The 22,821-nt window shown below is 39.9% G+C and overlaps 1 protein-coding gene across 5 annotated transcripts in view; it reads left to right on the top strand.

The window, feature by feature from the left end:
• The window catches only part of LOC149323971 (cyclin-dependent kinase 7), a 34,311-nt gene extending 12,198 nt beyond the window's left edge, over positions 1–22,113 (top strand). Inside the window, exons 1-12 of one of the 5 annotated variants that reach the window (XM_089494814.1) lie at positions 2,224–2,305; positions 6,228–6,287; positions 6,873–6,906; positions 9,765–9,832; positions 10,703–10,771; positions 12,086–12,196; positions 13,738–13,856; positions 14,964–15,063; positions 16,274–16,360; positions 16,492–16,641; positions 20,251–20,398; positions 21,686–22,113. In XM_089494814.1, coding sequence (XP_089350940.1) covers positions 2,291–2,305; positions 6,228–6,287; positions 6,873–6,906; positions 9,765–9,832; positions 10,703–10,771; positions 12,086–12,196; positions 13,738–13,856; positions 14,964–15,063; positions 16,274–16,360; positions 16,492–16,641; positions 20,251–20,398; positions 21,686–21,711 — 987 coding nt within the window. In that variant the 5' untranslated portion in view covers positions 2,224–2,290 and the 3' untranslated portion in view covers positions 21,712–22,113. Of the gene's footprint in view, positions 1–2,223; positions 2,306–2,559; positions 2,596–3,729; positions 3,816–4,986; positions 5,025–6,227; positions 6,288–6,872; positions 6,907–9,764; positions 9,833–10,702; positions 10,772–12,085; positions 12,197–13,737; positions 13,857–14,963; positions 15,064–16,273; positions 16,361–16,491; positions 16,642–20,250; positions 20,399–21,685 lie in introns of those variants that run through there. The other 4 variants (XM_089494822.1, XM_089494807.1, XM_089494829.1 and 1 more) reach the window with 4 other exon arrangements.
• Positions 22,114–22,821: the final 708 nt, after the last annotated feature.

Raw genomic sequence — 22,821 nt, 5'->3', positions numbered from 1 at the left:
ATCTGAATTAACTTGGGGAAATACTCAACTTGGCTATGCAAGAGGGGATAACATGAGATACAGGATCCAGCAGCAGCTGTACTCACTATGGAGTCCCCAGGCATGAGGAAATATATATACATTTATTAAGAAAAATTAAAAAGTAGCGTATATCCTAAGACAACACATTCAGCTCACAGTTTATAGAACTAATAGAATTCAGGAAAGTGGATGGGGACAGCAGAAACTGATGGTTGGTTGAGGCAATAGATCACAGAATATACAGATAAATTGTTATAGAGCTCATAAACTAATAACAGTCTCATTTGTTTCTTACAGAGAGGAGGTCCAGAATAACACAGAAGGATATTCAGTTATTTACTGCTGAACAACAAACTTACTGTAAAGGCGTTCCTCACTATCTGAGTATTGTAAACTCATTATTATTAAAGGCCTTTCATGAGACATTTCAGAAAGTGGTTGTGTCCTAAATCAGAAGACTATTTTAACTTGAATAAGCAACTGACTCCACTTTATATAACTACAACATTAAATTTTGTTTTCATTCTACTCGGTATCTTTGTCTTCTCTGTTTTGTAGCAGTTTTGATGCACTGAGGAAGAATGTAAAATCTCTAGTAGCAAAAAAAAAAAAAAAAGACTTATGTAATCACCAGAAAATCTCGATGCTGGAGTAATTTTTATTTGGCAATAAGAAAAGCAAGATTTGTTTCTTCTGTCCAATAGCATAGTACTTGTTCTTCAAGACTGCTAGGAAGAACCTTAAGAGTGAGTCAGGACAGACATCACTGTTAATGAATTCGTTGGATTTATTAAAAATAATGTTGGCACTCATTCCAAATTCAACTTCTGGAACATAGAATTCAGCCATAGATTGTTGCCTTGTGAGCATTATACCAGTTCAGCTTCGAATACTTGTCAAGTGAAAGGCAGGAATTCTTGTCAAGTGAAAGGCATATTTTAATTACAAGACCTTTAAGATTTTTAGGTGTTTCTCGCACACAGTATTAAGTATATATTGTAAGTATTTTATTTCACAGGTTTATTATTTCTATCTTTTGGGGTCAGAAATGCACTCTGTTCTAGAGATCCCCATGAACTGTGACTCATGAGGATCTTTTGTAGTCTCAGATACTCTAATGAAATGCACAGATATGGGGGCATGGGTCACAGATTGGTGACACCTGTTGTTGTTAACTGCCCCTCGAATTGATGGCAGCCCGGGAATCTCCAAGATTCCCGGTCCTCCACTTCTCTGCTTAGGTCATGTAAATTCATGCCCATGGCCTCCTTAATAGACTCCATCCATCTGGCATGCAGCCTTTATCTCTTTCTACTTCACACCTAGTTTGGCAGCAATACATGCAAAAGGGATCTAGGAGTGAGTGGACCTGCTGAACACGGGTCAGCAATGTGATGCAGCAGCTAAGAAAGCCAATGTCATTCTAGGCTTCATTAGTAATGTATAGATTGAGGGAAGTAATAGTGCCTCTCTGTTCTGATTTGGTCAGACCTCACCTGAAATACTGTGTCCAATTCTGGGCACCACAATTCAAGAAGAGTGTTGACAAGCTGGAGCATGTCAAAGGAGGTGGATCAAAATGGCAAAAGATCTGGAAACCATGTCCGGGGGAGGTGGAGGAGCTTAAGGAACCAGATATGATTAGCTTGGAGAAGAGAAGATTAAGGGGTGACATGATAGCTGTGTTTAAATGTTTGAAGGGATGTCATATTGAGGAGGGAGCAAGCTTGTTTTCTGCTGCTCCAAATACTAGGACACAGAGCAGTGGATTCAAACTACAGGAAAAGAGATTCCAGCTAAACAGGAAGAATTTCCTAAAGTTAAGGGCTGTTTGATAGTGGAACTTGCTGCCTTGGAGTGTAATGGTTCTCCTTTGGAGGATTTTAAACAGGCTGGATGGGCATCTGTGGGAAATGTTTTGGTTGTGTATTCCTGCATGGCAGGGGGTTGGACGGGCACCCTGTGAGGTGTCACCCAATCCCATCTGCACACACACACACCCCAGTGACACCACTCTGTGGACCAAATCAAGAAAAAGTTAATTTTGCCAATACTTCCTTTAGATTTCAGGAATTATTTGAAGCACTCTGGAAGGTCTCATGAAAGCTGCAGAAAAAGGAATCCACACAAATTGTCTCCTTCCTGATCACAGACACCTCCTCCGTCTCCAAGAGCCTTCCCTGAAGTGAATAGAATTTTTTTTTGTCTACATGGACCTGCTTCTAAATTCTGAAAAGCTACAATTTCCAGGATTGGACAGCATCAGGCTATGGCAGTTAAAGTGGTATGACACTAGATTATTTCTGCAGTGTGGATGCAGCCTATAAGAGCTGTAGCTAGTGTGCAGCTTCCACAGGGCAGTACAGTATTTGCAGTCCTGACTACATATTGCTGTGCCTGCCTCTTTTTTGTGTGTGTGGTGGAGGGGAAGAAAGAATTGTCTCTCAAGCCCAAGGAGTGGGGTTTTTTTGCCCCTCCAGCCTAGAATACATTAATTTGATCATCTGTACAGCCCCTGGTGGGTTCCGCTAGCAGAAAAGTGCTCCCCAGACATGCTATAGTTGACCACTAATGGTGAGCTCAGGGTGACCAGAGGTCCTCCTTTTCCAGGACACGTCCTACATTTCAACCTGTCCAAGAGGAATTCCAAAATGTCCTCCACTTTGAGCATGACTACGAAGCATGAATTTATATGAGTGTCTTTAGTGTTTATTTTGTGATGCCCGACATTTTTCTTGAATGCCGTACATTTTGTGATGAGGACATCTGGTCACCCTGGGCAAGCTGTTGTTCTCTTTCTTAGCTTAATGGTTTCAGCAAGTAAACTTGGAAACAAAGGTTGTCAGCATGGAAAACGACAGCAACCCTAAAATGTTTAGGACTATGAATCTGGAGACCAGGGTTCAAATCCCAGCTTGTCCATGGAAACCTATTAGGGTGATGTCAGCCTCAGAGGATGGCCAGGGCAAATCTCCTCAGCCGAAACTTGCCAAGAAACTCCATGATAAGGGAAACGAGTTGAAGACACACAATGACTGCATCCACACTACAGAAACAATCTGGTTTGACACCACTTTAACTGCCTGTCTTTCACTGCTATGGAATTTTGTGAGACATTTAGCCTTCTCTGTCAGAGAGCTCTGGTGCCACAAACTGCAATTCCCAGGATCCCATAGCATTGAGCCATGGCAGTTAAAGTGATGTCAAACTGGATTATTTCTGCAGTGTGGATGCAGCCAACAACAAAATAAAAAGCAGCCCCACTGAAGCTCTAAATTGTCTCTGTGCTTGGATTTCTAAACAGCAGGGTATAAATACTACTGTTGTGGTTGTGTTGTATTTATGTTGTTATGTTGTTATGTTATTGTTGTTGTTATGTATTGACAATTGAGTCCTTGCAGTGATTCCTAAACTCTGGTCTTCCAGGTTTTTTTTTAAGACTTCGTTTCCCAGAAGCCTCAGCCGCCTTGGCCAATGGCGTGGGATTCTGGGAGCTGAAGTCCAAAAGACTTGGAAGGCCACAGTTCGGGGCCTAACGTTTTCTGGTCTCTGTGTTGGAGGCGGTTGCTAAGGGCCGGCGGAGGCCTTAGAAACAAGGCTGGCCAATGGCCGGCGCGGAGGAGCCAACGGAAAACGGCTGAGGGGCGGGGCTTGCGAGGAGGAAGCCGGAAGCAGAGGGATGAGGGGCGGGGCCTGGGGGCGGGTGGCTTTAACCCGCTTGGCCTTTCCCAGGGATGGATGCGCGGGCGAGGGCCAAGCGCTACGAAAAGCTGGACTTCTTGGGGGAAGGGCAGGTGAGAGGCCTCTAGAGGGACCACAGCATGGCTTGCTTTGGGGACTGCAGCTCCCAGTATCCCCTGCCCATAAGGAGATAAAGGATTCCAGGGCGCCCTCCTTTACCCGGACGCCTCCTCCCTCCCAGCCTTCTCTCCCGGAGGGAGTCCCAAATGTCCTCCATTTGGAACATGGCTGCGAAGAAGAAGCATGGGTTGATATCCATAGGAGAGCTGTCTATTTTTATTTTGTCCTCCATTTTTTCTTGCAAGTCCTACTTTTGGCATTGTCTTGCCCAGAGACATGTCTTCCTTTTCCAGGACACGCCCTCCCTCCCAGCCTTCTCTCCAGGAGGGATTCCAAAATGTCCTCCATTTTGAACATGACTAAGAAGCATGCATTCATATCCATAGGAGAAGTTTTAGCTTTTACTCTTGTCCTCCATTTTTCTTGCACGCCCTACATTTGGCATTGCCTTGCCCAGGGTGATCAGGCGTCCTCTTTTTCCAAGGCGCATCCTACATTCTGTCCAGGAGGGAGTCCAAAATGTCCTCCATTTGGAACCCGGCTAAGAAGAAGCATGGGTTGACATCTATAGTGTTTATTTTGTCCTCCATTTATTCTTGCATGACCTACATTTGGCATTGCCTTGCCCAGGGTGAGCATAGGCGGGTTTTCCCTTATGCGGGGGGGTCAGGAACGGATCCCCGCGTAAGGTGAGGGCCCACTGTGTATTTTTATCCTAAATGTGTTGTTGTTGTTGTGTGCCTTCAATTTCCAAATTACAGTGACCCTAAAGTGACACTATCATGGGGTTTTCTTGGCAAGATTTCTTCAGAGGAGGTTTGCCACTGCCTTCCCCTGAGGCTGAGAGAGTGTGCTGCAGACTCATAATCCAACATTCAAACCCGTACACTGATTTTATATATATATATATATATATATATATATGTACGTGTGTGTGTGTGTGTGTGTGTGTGTGTGTATATATATATATATATATATATGTCTGTGTGTTTGATCAGTTCATTTTAATTATGCATGGGAAGTATTTATATTTGCATCTTGCCTTTTCTCTCTCTCTGATGAGGCATATTGGATTCCCTACCCTGCTTTACATCTATCTTCTCACCAACTTTGTGAGGTAAATCTTTTGTTTTATACATAGCTTTCCTTTGGCAGCATATGACACAAAAACTGAGGCGGCCTACAACGTAGATCGAAACAAGGTGCGGCTAAAAGACTAATAATAAAAAGTTTAAAATGCTGTATATACTCATGTACAGTGGACCCTTGTTATACGCTGGGGTTTGGTTCCAAGATCCCCCGTGGATAACAAAATCCGTAGATGCTCAAGTCCCATTAAATATAATGACATAGCAGAATGGTGTCCCTTATAAAAAAAAGGAAAATCAAGGTTTCATATTTGAAATTTATACTTTTTTGGAACATTTTCAAACCGTGTATACTTGAATCTGTGTATTAAAAAATCTGTGTATAAGGAGGGCTGACTGTATAAGTCTAGAAATTTAGGTCAAATAATCGTCCCAAAAAACCCAAGTCGACTTGGGTCAACGTAAGTACTGTATCTTTTATTTAAAAGAAGGAACCATCCCCTGGTGAAAAGCAAAAGTATAATATATGAAGCACCAATCCCCTCTACTCTCTCATCCATTCAGCCTTAAGAGTGAGCACAAAGAGTTATGTCTGCTGAAATTTTGTAAGTACTTTGACATTGTTTTACCTCGCTTCATCTTTTAGATCCTTTCGCTATATACCCCTAAATTTTACCCTCAACTTATCCACAAATCAAAGCAAAATCCATAATTTTGGCTCTCAGCTTATATATGAGGTCGACCTATAGTCGAGTATATATGGTAGTTAAAGAAGTGATATTACAGTTGGCCATCCTTATCCACAGATTCTTCATGGATTTGAGCATCCACAGCTTGGAGATATATATATATACACACACACACATACACATACACACACAAAAAAACCAAAACCTTAATTTGTTTTACATAAGGGACACCATTTTACTTTTACTATCCATTTTATTCAGTGGGACTTTAACATCCATGGATTTAAATATCGACAAGGGTTTTGGAACCAAATCCCAGCAGATAACAAGGGTCCACTGCAGTTAATTAATTAATTAATTAATTAAAATGGTTTAAAACACATTAAAAACATAGCATGAACCAGTGTAATGGTTTGAGTGTTGGCCCTGATCTCTCGCTCAGCCATGTAAATCCACTGGGAGACTTTGGGCAAGTCACACTCTCTCAGCCTCAGAGGAAAGCAATGGCAACCCCGCTCTGAAGAAATTTGCTAAGAAAACCCCATGATAGTGTTACCAAAAAACTGTGCTGCAATTTCATTAGAAAACAATTTTTATATGCATGTTTTTTTTTCTCTCTCTCTCTTAGTTTGCTACTGTTTATAAAGCAAAAGACAAGAATACAAACCAAATTGTTGCTATTAAAAAGGTGAGTGTGTTATTTTGGCTGTATTCTGACATTGCACAAAACTATGAGTTGTGTTAATCATAGTTTAGTTAATCACAGTTTGGAAATCAAAGCTTATCCAAACAGTTTGCCAAACTGAATTCTAAACCTGCTTGTTTGCTTCTGCTTTTGCCACACTAGACAGTACTATCTCAGGAAAGTTGTTTTCCAGACATGAAACAAATCAGCTATGTGTTTCAGCTGTACGAAGTTTGAATTGTGTTGGAAACGCACTTCAGAGCATAAGAGCCACATCCTCTTCCTCTATATGCCATACTTGCCTAATAATGAGAAATAGCAAAATAATCAAGTTGTCAGAAAATCCCATTGTGCTTCATAGTTATATTAAATATTGTAAATAAGTTTCACCTTTCAGAAGAATCATAGAATCATACAGTTGGAAGAGACCACAAGAGACGCATCTGAGGGAGTAGACTCAAGTCTATGAAAGTTCATGCTGTCATCTTCTCTCTTTCAGTTAGTCTCAAAGGACTGGACTATCTGTGTATCTGTACCTAGAGTGTAATAAGCAATACTTAAATAATGAAAAACAGTCTTCTATTTTAGATCAAGCTTGGCCACCGATCAGAAGCAAAAGATGGTACGTATCTGGAATAAGACAAATAAGAACAAATATGATTTTGTTATCACAGCAGTAAAGGAGTTCGTGTTCTGGGAACTGATTTGTCTCTTTAGTTCCAAATAGAAGAATTTAATAGAGATAAATGTTGTTCTGCTACTTTTAAAGTATATCAATAGCATAACATTCTTACTCCAGTGTTTTTATGGGATGACTAACTGCAAAAATGCTATCAATATGCTGGCTTCAGGGTGGTGTCAAGGTGGACAGTGTCTAAATGCCATGCCCTCAAGCTGCTGGGAAGCTGGCGTTTTGAGCTGGTCTGTTTTGGCTCTTAGTAAAGCTGAAGAAGGTATTACAGTTACACATCAGTAAAAGAAACTAAACTATTGATATAAGATATATAATGTCCAACTTTCTTTAGGGATATATCCTAAAAATAGCCTTCATTACATTGTACTCCTTTTTTAAAAACTATAATGGCATATATTTAGCAAAACAATAACTACAAATGAAAGAAAACTACTTTTAGGACACATAGCTGTACATAATATATCTTATATCAACATTTTAGCTTTCTACTCCTGCGGCATAACTGTACTACTGTCTGCTTTACTCACTTATAAATTCCAGTTCAAGATGAGAATCATTTGATTTGGTACAACTAACAGAACATTCTTTTTGATTAAAGCAGTGGTTCCCAACCTTCCTAATGCCGCGACCCTTTAATACAGTTCCTCATGTTGTGGTGACCCAAACCAATGAAATTATTTTCGTTGGTACTTCATAACTGTAATTAAATAGGTATTTTCCAATGGTCATAGGCGACCCCCATGAAAGGGTCATTCGACCCCCAAAGGGGTCCTGACCCACAGGTTGGGAACCACTGGATTAAAGGATGAAAGGATATGATCCTGTGGGCACAAATAACTGATCACATTTTGTCTTGACTACTTGCCCTTGTGACTGATTGAGTAGCAAGAGATTTGCAAAATAGAAACAAGTTGGCAGAGTGTTCATTTACCTATGCCTCTGAATAGTAGGGTTTGTCAATGTTTGTCTTATTAGAAGAATTGTGGTAAGTTTATATCATCTATTTGGTCAATCTAATGTGATTGATTGTGGTAGAACAGTTGAAACAATTATGGATAAATGTGTGCATATGTGTGTGCACATGCACACTTGTCTGTGTGTATATATATATATGTACAGATACATATCTCATGTGGAAAATTTTCCATGGAAAAATACATAATTGGAAATTTTTCTGCTCTATATGTCTGATAAAAAGCATTTAGGATAGAAACTCATTAAATGTGGTACTTCCTAGATTTAGTTTCTATATCCCATGAATTTGCTGGTTTTGGATTCTGCAGGAATTGTGGTTATTTCCCATGCTATTTAACATCTGCATGAAACCACTTAATTGACTGATACGGAATTTAGGAGTATTCTGATGACACAAGAGCCATTGTGGTGTGGTGGTTTAAGTATTGGACTATGACTCTGGAGACCAAACATTGAATCTCTGCTTGGTAATGGAAACAGTGATCTTAGGCAAGTCACACTCTCTCGACCTCCAGATTTTCTGTCAAAACTCCTGGTGCCCTTTGGGCTATTTTATAATTCATCCCACACATTCCATGTCTGCATGGAATATTTAGGAGACTTGTATGAGAAACTGAACAAGTAACCTACTGCCTCTGGATTCACCATTATAAGTGAACTTAACTAGAAATTCCTGGAAGAGGACTTTCTATATTTTGATGTAGCACATAAGTATTATGTATATTATATATTGTTTTTGTTTTTAGCTTTTGCATATTTTAATTGAAGATTCCATTAGTCTGTTTTTAGAAAAGCATCCAAAAATGTAATTGATAATAATACAGTCGCTCCTCCAAGACTTGAGATCTGCGGACTTGAAAATTGTTTTTTTTTTTCATATTTTTATGCATGTCTTAATTATATATGAGTGTACATTGATGTTGATGTATTTGTTTCTGTGTGTCTTTTTATATTTAATAAAATATTTTATAAAAAATTAAAAAAGAAAGTAAAAAAGAAAATCCGCGGAGGGGCAACTGCCATTAATACCAATAGGATGCACACCCATGGTGCATGCCCCGCATGCACATGCCCCATTCAAGCTTATGGGGCTTGAATATGTGCGAGTTTTGGAGCTTGTGGGAGGGTTCAGAACGGATCCCTGCGAATTCCAAGGGCCAACTGTACTAATGATAAAAACACTGCTTGAGGGGGAAATGCAAAATTACCAAAGAGGCACCTTGATTTTCTTCCAAGACTTTAACTTGGAGCAGAAGGCATCGAAATTGCAATGTCCTGAAATACCCATGTTTCTTAGAATGTTTGAAGAGAATCCCTATGGATGTCTGTGGAAATATTTATGAATGGAAGGGGTGGACTGAAGTAGGAGGTTACCCAAGGAAGAACTTGTTAGTCTTCCTGAAAACTGTAAAGCATCTTTATCATGATGTCAGAGCTCTGGTCTATCTCACTCAGTACTATATACTCTGGATTCTTTTCACTCTGAAGCAAAAGTCTTTCCTAATTTTGTTTCCTTCTTAACTGTTGATACCAGAGTTGAATTTGACAGTGTTTAGAACTATCTACAGTTGAGCCCATCAGTGGTATTCTAAGCCCCTGACTAGGAAGCATTTTTCAAGATACAGACACCTAAGAGAACTTCAAGGTTAGAACTTAAAGCTAGTAAGGAAATGTGGTATAAATAATTGAGACAAAGATGACAATAACTGCTTCTTTTCACCTTGGGTAACTTGAGACACTTAAAGTAACTTAACATTATACTTTGCTGAGGGTGATTTAACATTGTTTCCACTTTCCCCCATCAAAATCAGGTATAAACAGAACAGCCCTCAGAGAAATAAAACTATTGCAGGAGCTTAGCCATCCAAATATTATTGGGGTAAGTATGAAGTTCTGTTTGAAAGAAGTTGTTTTTGTTGTTCTGTGTACATTACAGTTGTATTTATTTGGAAATAATTATTCTTATAAGAGAATGTTTACAATGTAGCAATCCTTTTAGGAGAATTAAGATTGACCACTCAGTCGTGCGGAGAAAGGAATGATAGTGCAAAGGAATGATAGACAAAAATGTTTTTCTGACAGGTTAATGGAGCAATGCCATTGGCTCTGCTCATTTCTTGGGCTGATATAGACTGAAGTGAGACCTCACATCACACCATAGTGTGCACTAATGGATTTAGAAACACAATTGTTTGTGATTCCAAAGATACAAGCAAATAATGGTTTAAAATAGTGTATGTTTCAGTTTAAGCCTCTTACTCTTCCTGTTTCTGTGATGCAGAGGCTTCCAAAGATGGGAGTGGGGAGCCATAACTATGTTTTGTTCAGTCAGACACATTGCCAATCCTTATTTTAAACTTTCTTAACCAGTATTCATGTGTGAACAAAGTCAGAGTGATAGTAAAAAGACTTGTTTCTGTTCAGATAGAGTGCACTATTCTACTTGCAACTTTTAAAAGTATATTAAGGCCACTGACGCCACCTTGGAAAGCTGCCAGGATTCAAGGAGTAGAGAGCCTACCACAGTCTGTATCTAACATCAGTCTGAGGCATAGGAGAAAATTTAAAAAAATTATGAGATGTAGTTGTTCACTATGGTTTACTGTGCTATCTCTTTAACCAGCTAAGCATGCTAGAGACCACTGGCAGAAGGGGGCTTAACACAGGACACCCTCCTTGAGCCCCTTTAAACCTAAAGCCTTCTTCAGTTAAGTTATGTTTAAATAACCTGAGTGTGCTTTTCTTCCAGCTTCTTGATGCATTTGGACATAAATCTAACATTAGCCTAGTGTTTGATTTTATGGAAACAGATTTAGAGGTAAGATTAATTAAGCCAATGACTGTCCATTGTCTCTCCCCACATCTAATACAATGAACTTGATGTATTTTAAGCATTAACTTGTCATGTTCAAACAAGATATCATAGGGAAAAGTCACTAGGCGAAGGGACATGGGGAAGAATAGGTATGACTCTTAAAAAAATCTGGGCACAGTAGCTCTCACAAGATGGACTTGAACAGTACTTCCCCATGCTCTGTGAGGACATTCCACCTTTTCTTTGAAGCCGTAGGAAAAGCATGCTGTCTGCTATGGTAACTGAAATAACTGCATATTTTCTTTCTAGTTTATTTGCCTCCCCCTTCTTTTCCCTTCTCAAGCTTGTGTCTGTGTTTTGAGTCTAAGTCCATTTAGGTTGTTCACTCTTTCTACAGCACCATATATGTAAGTGGAATGAACTGAGACAAGAATAAATAGCTTAAATTATGTAGCTGCATGAGGAGGCTGGCATACAGCCAAATTTTTCAATAGCCAAAGATTTAAGCTATTGCAGAAGTCTTCCAAGAAGGAAAATAATTGTGTGGGTATGCTTGCCATTTGATGCAGTTCTACATAATTAACAATTAAGATATGAAATATAGATACAATGGACCCTTGGGGTTTCATTCCCAGAATCCACATGGATGCCAAGTCCCATTATATACAATGGTATATAAAATGGTCCCTTATATAACATGACAAAATTAAGGTTTGCTTTTTAGATGTATTTGTTTATTATTATTATTATTATTATTATTATTATTATTATTATTTTCAAGCATGGCTGGTTGAATCCATGGATACAGAGGGCCAGTTGTATATATGAAACGGGCATACTTGCTTAGAATCTGAACTGTGAAATTTCTATAAAATTTATTATTACAGTATTTAAAATAGTTTATTAATATAGATTGCCCTTTAGCAAGTAGATATTAAGAATTTAGGAAAAGCTGTGTAAGGCTTTATCTGATCCAACATTATATTCATAAAGTGGCCAGTTGTGTTGCAAATGAAGGCATCTGCAATCATAAAATAATTTCATAGTCTTATAGTATTTCATAGCATATAGTTTTATACTATAATTTTATTGCATTATATAGCAATATAGCAAGTACTTCACAGCCATTTTCTTCTATTCTTACAAAATGCTGTAGATTAGATTAAAGACACACGTTTACCCAAGGCACTCTGGTGACCATTGTCTGTGTCTAGGTTTGTTAATCAGAATGTACATTTCAATCTGTTTTAAAGCTCTGTGCTTTTGAAATTTATAAAATGTATACATTTACAAAATTTTGTGTATTGTTGTACACAGGTTATAATAAAGGACACTAGTCTTGTGTTGACACCTTCGCACATAAAAGCATACATGCTGATGACACTTCAGGGTTTAGAATATTTACATGAGCACTGGATTCTTCATAGGGTAAGTGAGTCTAGGTACAAAATGACTGGCCACTGACCAAATAAATTATTGTGCCAATTAAACCTGATGGCACTCCTGTAAATGGAAGAATTTTAGTCTTAAGAGAAACTTTGTTGCATGATAACAACTTTTACAGTATTAAAAAAAGAATCTTTCCAAACTTGAAGTAACTGATGTAAAAAAATTAGAACAAAATACAGCACAGGCATTTAATTATGAAAGGTTAAGTTGTTGGTTTTCAGTAATGTATTTAATAAAAACCAAATCCACTTTATAAATACACTGGGATGTCAGTATCCATGGGGGATCCATTTTGGATTTAAAATCTGTGGGACCTCAAGTACTGTTGTCCCCAATGGCAACACATGCATGCGGCTGCACTGCCATTAGGGACAACGGGACTTCATTTAAGCCCCCATTATTCCCAATGGTGGCATGGCCATATGTACTTGCTGCTACTTGGGACAACAGGGGCTGTCCCTAATGGCGATGTGGCCATGTGTATGTGCCACCATTGGGGATAATGTGTTCTTACCATCCATGAATGCATAAATCTGCAGATGGCAAGTCCGTGGATAATGAGGATAATGACCTCCATCCTTGGAGGTCTTTAAGCAGAGGCTGGATGGCCATCTGTCGGGGATGCTTTGATATGGATTTCCTGCATGGCAGGGGTTGGACTGGATGGCCCTTGTGGTCTCTTCCAACTCTATGAGTCTATGATTCTATGAGGCTCCAATGTACTATGTAAATACGCCACTTGTACAGGGACAGGGACACTTTGGCACTTGGGCCAAATTCAATTTCCCAGCACTCCTCATTCGAACCACACAGCCTTCCAGGAAGCTTCCACTCCTTCTCCACTCTGTTCTTACCTTTCCTTGCCAAAGAATGCCGACATGAAGTGAAGCCAGCTAATTAAGACACTAACTGAAGGAGTGTTTTTCTAGCTAGCACTTCACTGTGTCTGGGCTTTCCCTGGGAGAATGGGAATGGGAGGGACTGCCCCACTGTCAGTTAGCCCTCAGGCCCTTCTTGGTCCCCCTATCTCTGTTCTGGTGAGACAGTAACTAAAGTAAAAAGTAGAATCTTTCTGAGGCTAATGCTCACCAATACAATTTATGTATGTAGACTCTTTAAACTGTTGTATCTCTTAGTTCATCAGTATGTTGAAGTGGCCTTCACCCAGTCCCTAAACAGTATCAATATTACTGCCTGTGGTGGTGAAGAAACTTCATGTGTTGTTAGCATATGTAGTGAAGAAAGATCAGAAGGGGATGGTTTCTGTTTTGATAAAAGTTAAGGCACAGTATTTATATTGACCCATGGATAAGTCAACCCAAGTTTTTGAGTCAATTTTTTGATTAAAATTTCTAGACTTAATTAGTATATATAGTATTAGTTTATAAATTGCATTACTTGCAGTGGACCATACCTCAGATTTAAAGATACATTTTGATCTTGCCTGTTTCTTTTTAAAGCAAGGACGAAGTATTTATTCTCAGTGATGGTTGATTCACATGATTTTTTTTTCACTTAAGGATCTCAAGCCTAACAACTTGCTGCTAGATGAAAATGGAGTTTTGAAGCTGGCTGACTTTGGCTTAGCAAAGTCTTTTGGAAGTCCAAATAGAGTTTATACGCATCAAGTGGTTACAAGGTAAGAAAAGGTTTCTTCTGGAAACTCAAGTGGCCTGTTGGCATCAATGACCATGTTGTCAGGGAAGGATGAGGATTGGAGTCCAAAACATCCTCTGAGGAGGCCTGGAAGGAGGGAGCAGGCCGGTGGCGCTCGCATCGGCCACAGCTCTCCTTCCCAGCCCCTGCGGAGGCCTCGGCCTCCCCAGAGGCCTGGAAGGAGGGAGCAGGCCGGCGGTGCTTGCGCTGCCTGCGGCACTCCTTCCCGCCCCCTGCAGAGGCCTCGGACTCCTCAGAGGCCTGGAAGGAGAGAGCACGCTGGGCTTAACCTGGCGTATAAGACGACTCCCAACTTTGAAGAAGATTTTCATGGGTTAAGTCGTCTTATACGCCGGAAAATACGGTAGTTCCCCAATATGGCATTGAGTGGCTTGAATCCAAATAGATTTAGTAGAGCACTGTACCTGATCAGGACAGTGATGTAGCCTAGCGCTATGAGCACCGTGTCTCTTCTCTCAGTCATTATATATAAAAGAGGAAGAGATTCTGGCAGCTTGCTGACATTTCATGTGACAGCCAGTCCCTAGCTGAGGAGTGTATACTGCAGACTAATGTACATGTTAAATCTGAGTGAAACTGGCATGGCTCCACACCCCTGTTAGATTGGCTTCCTGCCTAGAATTGGCCACTGCCTATATCTTTATTAAACTTTCTCTGTGTTATACTTTACTACCTTTATACTGCACAGATATTTAGGATAGGGACTTAAATGTTGCAAAATACAACCCAAATCAACACTCAGTCTGTAACATGTTGCATCGCTAAGCACTATGACTCATTTACCTAAGAAATTAGATTTCAGTAAACACCATGTGTTATAGAATGAAGACATTTTACTCAACCATAAGTATTCCTTCAAATCTGTGTTTCGCACATTGCTTACTAACATAAGCAATGTTTAGTCACCCTTCTTTTGGACAAAAGTATTATATTGTAAGTTGTCTTGCTTTTCCTCTAAGAAGGTAATCTAACCTTAAATATTTAGACACCAAGTAGGACAGAGTTTTAGAAAATATTATGCATTCTTCATTAATGGAAGGGATAAGTGCAGCATGCCTTTGTTTTTCAGATGGTATCGAGCTCCTGAGCTGCTGTTTGGTGCTAGAATGTATGGAGTAGGTGTGGATATGTGGGCAGTGGGCTGCATATTAGCTGAACTGCTTCTAAGGGTAAGACCAGGGCGTACCTAGAAGATGAAAACTGCTTCTCCTCTTGCACAAATGACTAAACATCTGGTACTTTACAAGTAGCACCAATTAGCACCTTGAGGCCCGTTACAAATGGGCCGTTAAGTACGGACTCAGTCCGTACTCGGGTTGGGAAGGGGCGGTGCTTCCGCACTCCCCTAACCCTAGTACGGACTGAGTCTGTACAAAATGGCGGCGCCCCTTCCACATGGGGGCCGCCATGACGACGTCATGACCGCGCTGCCTCTATACGGGGCGGCGCAGACGTGACATCGTCGCTCCGCGCGAGGGCGCTTAATGCGCCCTTTGCGCGGAGCAGGAAGGAGCTCCGTTTCGGAGCTCCTTCCTGGTTTGCGTCGCTGGGCGCAGCCTTCAGACAGCTGCGCCCAGCAACGCAAGGGGGAAAGGGGCCAAGCGGCCCCTTTCTGCTCCTCCCCGACGCCGCGGAGTGTCCTTGGGGCTTGAAGCCCCAAGGACACCCCTTTCCAGGCTGCGGGGAAGCGGCCTTTTGCTGCTTCCCCGTAGCCTGCAAAGTGGCGGATCAGGGCCTCAGAGGCTGCCTGTCTGGCAGCTGAGGCCCCGATACACCTGGGAAAGGCGGGCCTACAGGCCGCCCCAAAGGGGCGGTCTGTAACGCGCCTCAGTTTTAAGATTTGGTGCATACTTGGAGTCTAATGAAGGAATAGAATTCTTTTTTTTATCAAGAAAGGCATTGCAGGGAGAGCATAATTAAGAGGTTGTATCCCCAAAATGGGTGAAGCCAGAGCAATGAGTGAGTAAGCTGGCCCCCCCTTTTTTTTGTTCTTTCCTCTCTATTTTTCTCTTTCTTTCTGTTCTTCCCTGCCCATTAAGCTGCTAAGGGAAGGATAGAATGCTCTTGCCCCGGTTTTGAGCTAGTTCCTTGCATAGGAGTTTTTTCCTTCCTCCTACCCTCCTCCTTCTGGCTGGATTCCCTTTACCTACAGAAAATAGGTTAAGAGCTGTAGATTTCCCAGCCCTGGCACACACAAAAGCTTTAAATGCAGAGAATGGGTTGACATAGGTTGCATTTGATTAAAAGAAAATTTCAGGGATTCTGAAGCTGAAACTTTTTTTAATTGCCCCCTCCCATTTCTGTTAATCCATCTTAAATTAATTAATACAGTATTTTAAATAATCATAGTTGAAAGCTGCTATATTCATCTCACCGCAGGTTCCATTTTTGCCAGGGGATTCTGACCTGGATCAGCTCACAAAGATATTTGAAACTCTGGGTACTCCCACAGAAGAACAGTGGCCTGTGAGTTACTTGACTAGATTTAGAGTTCATGTGTGTTACAAGAACTGTTGTATACTTTTGTGTGTGTGCTACTCATTCTATAGCTTCTGACTTGCTTCTCCATTTGTTTTCCCTTTTCCCTCTACCAACAGGGTATGACCAATCTTCCAGATTATGTGACTTTTAAAAGTTTCCCTGGAATGCTGCTTCATCATATTTTCAGTGCTGCTAGTGATGATTTGCTTGAACTACTGCAAGGCTTATTTACATTTAATCCTTCTACCAGGGTCTCCGCTACACAGGTATTTCATTTCCTCTTCATAAGGTTAAAACTGACTTCTGTCAGGCTTTAGTAAAAATGGTTAATTTTCCATGAATCCTGGTAATTGTAAGCCGCTCTGAGAGCTTTAGGGCTAAAGGGTGGGGTATAAATACCATAAATAAATACATCTACTTTATTTAATGAATTTTGGAAAACAATGCATGGGTCTTCTTTCAGGCACATTGAATAGATTCAGTGCAATCATGTTATCAACAGATCTTTTAGCTGAAAAATATAGGTGTCAGGGACTTCCCCCAAAAGATCCAAGCTCTTCTGGGTTTCTGGCTAAATTGTACCACCTATTTGAACAAGAAGAACCACCCCAGTCAGCTGATCAATGCCAAAACCCCCACCAGTTCAGCAGTGAGCCCGCTAAAGCAACAGAGCAGTGGAAAGGGAAGAGATAGGAAAAGTAGCACTATCTTTTTGAATGTGGAGACAATAGGGCATGGTCAGATGGTTCTGTACAATCTTACTTGGAAAAAGGTACTAATGAATTTAGTAACACTTCTTCTCCCAAGTGCATACTGCAGTTTGAAAAGGCATGTACAGTGCACCCTTTTTTTACAGGGGGGGGATCCATTCTAGACCCCCCCTGCGTAAAAAAAAGTGTATGCTTGAGCCCCATTGAAAGTAATGGGGCTTGTGCATGTGGTGGTGGTCCCGCACGCTCCCACGCAGCTCCTTTGGAGCTTTCAGCGTATGCTGAAAGCCGCGTATAGTGCATCCGCATATAATGCGGGCGCACTGTACTTTGAGCTCTTTGATCTTTTTTCCCTGGCAATGCTGCTATAAGGAAGGGCAATTTCAGCCCTTTTTCCTATTGAAAACTATGGATTACAAACAGGTGTTAAAGTTTCTTTTCATTATTGTAAGCTTGTAATTATTCACTATGCCAGTTTCTTGTGGTATTAACTTTTACTGGTTGGTCATTGCAAATTGATGAGATTATTTGTCATACTTTTATTTTGTTTTATTTTTTGTTATGAGTTTTGGCATAGATGTGAGAACTTGTTCAGTAGTATGGACCATGTCAAAAACATAGCAATGCTTTGATAGTTGTGTAAACTGTCTGTGGGTAGTTAGCAAAACTTACCTCTCAGTTTATGAGCAAAACAAAGCTAGATTTGGTTGATTATTTATCCTATGCAACGGGACACTGCAGCAAAATGCTACAGTGTAGAATGCTGTTTAGCATTTCAGCCAATTCTTTATGTCTTCTTTCAGAATATTCCATTACTAGCCCCTCAGTTTTCCTGACAGCATTCCATGACCTTGTTCAGTGCATATTGGATTGTGCAGGGATGTTTTGCCCTGCAGCTAGGATTTTTCTTCAAGCACCTCTGGCAGTTCTCAGCAGAGCTTAAAAGTAATGTATTACAGATAGTTGCTGCACCCACAACATATTACTTTTTGAGAAACTTCCATTTGGGGGGCAGGGGGAGGGAAGGGAAGGGAAGCTAATGGCATCATTATGTTTTAGTTTTTAGAAGTGATATTTGGTCATTTGTCATTTGGTCAAAATGTCGTTTGGATGATTATGGTCAGGCTTTTTATATACAAAAATAATTTTCCAAGCTATGATTCTCCTAGCATACAGTTACTGCCTTTTGGGAGTGGCAGTGTTTGGGCTATGTAAAAAATTTAACATGGCGAATCTTCATATTATGTTCACACATTAAGCTTACTCATGTAAGCCAACAATGTTAGCTTACAAATCCTGGCTTTATTAGGTGCAACAAGCCAACCTGGAACCAGATAGAATGCTGACATAACACTGCTTGGTTATTTTTGCCAAGTTGCTAATTTCTCTACAATAAAATAGTATATGTCAGTATAGAAGCCAGCATGGTGTAGTGGTTTTGAGTGTTGGACTATGACTCTGGAGAACAGGGTTTGAATCCCTGCTTGGTCATGAAACCCATTGGGTGACCTTGGGCAAATCACTCACTCTCGTTTCAGAGGATGTCAGTAGTAAACCCCTTCTGAAGAAACTTACCAGGAAAACCCTGTGAAAGGTTTGCCTTAGTTGCCATAAATTGGAAACGACTTAAAGGCACACAACAACAAATGCCAATATATGAACACTGCAGTGATTATATTTTCTAATGAGTCCCTTTGAGGTTAATCAATTAATCTTTTATTTTCATTTCAAAACTATGACTAATGAGTGTAGGTCAAGAGGAGGGGTTGAGGAGAGAATCAGGATTCTAATGCAGTGTCCAGGATGCAGTCCTAAATTTATCAGGCTTAGTTACATGGTAAACACATTGTACTAAAATATTTGAGGGCAATTATCAGAAATCATATTTCATTGTTCCAGTCTGGATAGCAGCTAGACAAATAGTTGATCATTAAAAGAACAATGACAAGAATCTTCTTGATGCCTTGCTCTGGTGTAGCTAGGTTTTAGGCTAGCATAAATACTTTTTGAGGTGTTGTAGAAGGAGGTAAACAATATCTCCTTGTGCAGCCCTCTCCCTTGGTGCATCCACAGCTTGATGGTACTAGGATGTACCTCCATGGCCATCTAACTGCAGTTCTATAGCTGAGGAAAAATGAAAAGCTTTCAACCTCTCAAATTTCTAGTGTACTCTACATTCTGGAGGTTCAGAAGAGTAAAGCTGCTCTTTTTTCTTGGTTGTGCAGCTGCAACCACATGATAATTCAGTGCCACTTGGGCTCACCCAGAGCCAGAGACTGGTTATGCTGCACCATCAAGCTACAGCAGCACAGCTGGTAAAAGCAGCACAGACCTGTGGCTTAAGTATACTTGATGGACATTGAAAAGACTTAATCAGCATTTCCATGGCTGGCTTTATAGTGTCCTGAAAAAAGAATCTGGTGCTTCCCCAATTCAGATTGTGCCAAGAACAGCTAAAATATGCTATTTGGGGGAATTGGCATAATTTTTCAGTACGTGACATTTTGTTTTACTTATTCTAGTCTGTTTATCATGAAAGATCAAGAAGGATTTTACATCCTTAACTATAGAACTCTTCGTGCACTCTCTGACTGTTCTGTAATTGGTACCCACATGGATTCAAGCATATTATTGAAACCATAAGGGCTAAAAAGACACTGCTAATTTTTAACAATAAAATGGGGATTCTAGGGACCTCCTCTCCTCTGCATTCCTGAACAATAAAACATTTGGCTAGCCATCAGTGAATTAGAACATCCGCAGATTGGCCCACCCCATTCTGATCATTGGTGGAGCATGCATGCAGCTACACGAACATGGCCATATGCAATTTGGCTTCCGTTGACTTCAATGGGACTTTAGATCCTGCAATTTTTAGTATCTACAGAGGTCGGTTGAGGGTCTGGAAACAGCCCCATGGATAACAGAGGGCCAACCATGATTGTGCTCTGTTCCAATTCTATCATCCTTATAAGAAGAACGTAATATAAATCCTTCACAAAGAATATACAGAAGTGAAACTGACCCATGCTCACCTGTTTCTTATCCCCTCACAGCAGCATATTTCTAACTAGCAACAAGTTAGGGCCCAAGGGTATAGGATGTTAAGTACAGTTATTATAAAGAGGAAGCTGTGGTTTCAGTGGTATATTTGTTCTTTTTAAGGCATTGAAACATAATTATTTTAGTAATCGACCAGCACCAACACCTGGAAGCCAATTGCCAAGACCGAACTGTCCTGCAGAAGCCTTGAAAGAACAGCAAATTGTAGTTCCAAACTTAAAGAGGAAAAGAATGGATGGAAAAGACCAAGGTTAAAATAATATTTTAATACTGTCTATAATAATAATAACAACAACAACAACAACAACTGTTTATTTATAGCCCGCTTTTTTATATAAGCTGTTAAATGTAATGCTTTAACACTGCCTTATGATTTGTCAAGCCATAATACAATTTGCTAGTCTTAGATCTTGCTATCGATGTGCATATCTGGCTACTTCTCTACCTACAAAGGGATGCAGAGTGGTTTGCTTGAGCCATCTTCTTGTCCCATTATCTGCTCCATACTGCTGCTTAATAACAGTCAAGTGCAACCATATTAGAGGAAGCATGTTGTTTTCAAATGAGGATGGGGGCTAAAAACCACTTCCACTCTGTTTTTCTTATGTAAGAATTGTGCTGGTTTGTCAATACTAGATGTGGCTGCTGGTTAATGGCACACAAACTTGTCCTGAATCTTGGCAAATATGTAAATATTCCATTCAGAAGATATTTGTCAATTTATAAAATGTCTCTGTATCATCTAAATGAGATGGTTGCTTAACTTTCATTCCTCTTAGGCCTAACACTGATGTGATGCTACTTTACCTTCCAGTCATTGGCAGATCAGAAATGTTTCATGGGTTTGTCTGTTTCTGTCCCTCCTTGTTTCAGTTTATATGTAGATCTTTTTAGGGCTTAGAGTGGCATACTTATGGCATTTACAGTAGTTCCCAGGTGGGAGAAGAAGCAGAAGGTGACTCACATAGGCTTTTAATCTCCCAGTCATGGCTTAGAACAGGGATAGACATCCTATGACTCTTGGAGTAATTGCAAAAACATTTTTCAAGTGGTCAATTCAGACTTCTACAAGAGTTATTTGTCAGTTTCTCATGAGCCTGCTGGAGAAGAGGGTGACAGAGAGATAAAAACTGTGTGTATTGTGGTGTAATGTGTTGTTTTTTAAAAAGAGGAGGCTCCTGCCTTTTGCTGACATGTGGTACCCAATAGATTACCCCTGAGGGGACAGAACCTCTGGCAGATAAATGGTAGCTTACACTAAATTTAGAAGATTGGGCATATGTTTTGTCTACAACAGGCCCAAATGATGTTGCCGTTGTCATGAGGGTTCTGTAACATAGGAGGAGTTAATATAAAGAACTGGAGCTAACATAACTTTTTAGGCAGTGGTCATACTAGAGAAAGTCATGCTTGTGCTCTTCAAATTGAACTAAGGTTTGATTAATGATGCTTCAAGTTGTAGGCAAAAAAGTGCAAGATTATTTATTTGCATTAAACTTTACTTTTCTTGCATTAAAATTTACTCTCTTCCTTTTAGGGTTACCCAAAAAATTGGTGTTTTGACAACTGTGGAAACAGGGATATTGAATACCTCTGCTGCTGTGAAGTCTGAAAAGGCCAAATGTGAGAACTGAAATATCAACTGAACATGAATGAAACCTAAATTTGTAAATTTATGTAAAACATGTAGTATTTCATCTCTAAAAAACCATGTATTTTTTTATTACTGATTTTTTTAAAAAGAAAAAAATGTGTTTAAAAATGTCTGTGTTTAGCGGTAAATGGGATACATGGAACTTTGTGCACAGTAATTCTGAATGAATTCTTGTTAGAAATATCCAGCAGGGCCTGGACAATTGTAAATAAACCCCTCGTTGTGGAGATTAGAAGTCTGTGTACAAATGCATATTTGTTTTCCCAGTTATTCATGCTAGAGAGGATAAAATATAGAGACTTTTCATTCCACTTTCATGACATTGTATTGATGTTAGAGGTCTAGCAACTTTGAAAGTCTTATTGATGCTTCAGTATGAAATATTAAGCTACATACTATACTAACAAGTTAGAAAACCATCGATTATCAAATTCAGGAGGCAAAAATGATGTTTTTCAATGAAGTTGAGCTCTGATTGTGGTTTACTCTAGGGCTGTTTTCAAGGAAAATCTAGAGCTAGCTAGGAGCATGTAATTACAATTTGCATGTGATACACACATGGCCTACACATCTGTGTATTTTCATTTTATAGGCATACATACTTTCTTGCTTAGCCACATTCCATGATATTTAAAAGCCTGTGTACAATGAAAATGAATAATTGGAAATATAAAAGATTAAAATACACAAAGACACAAACAGTATAGTGGGACTGCAGGCATCAGCTCAGGCTGCATCTGCACTGCAAAAATAATCCAGGTTGACACCAATTTAATTCCAATGGTTTCAAGCTATGGAATTCTAGGAATTTTAGTTTTGTGAGACATTTATCCTTCTGTCTGAGCTTTACCTCCATAACAAACTACAAAACCCAGGATTCCATAAAATGGAACCATGGCAGTTAATGTGATGCCAACCTGGATTATTTCTGCAGAGCAGATGCAGCCTCAGACTGTTCTTTGGACACAGGCAACATTAGAGCCTAGAAAAACTAGATCACCTCATAAAGAAGCAATACT

This window comes from Sceloporus occidentalis, unplaced genomic scaffold (genome assembly GCF_023333645.1).
Source record: "Sceloporus occidentalis isolate IW3139 unplaced genomic scaffold, rSceOcc1.0.p SCAF_1, whole genome shotgun sequence".
NCBI lineage: Eukaryota > Metazoa > Chordata > Lepidosauria > Squamata > Phrynosomatidae > Sceloporus > Sceloporus occidentalis.
The sequence above is the reverse complement of the archived record's forward strand: the minus strand, read 5'-3'. Positions and strand labels throughout refer to the sequence as shown.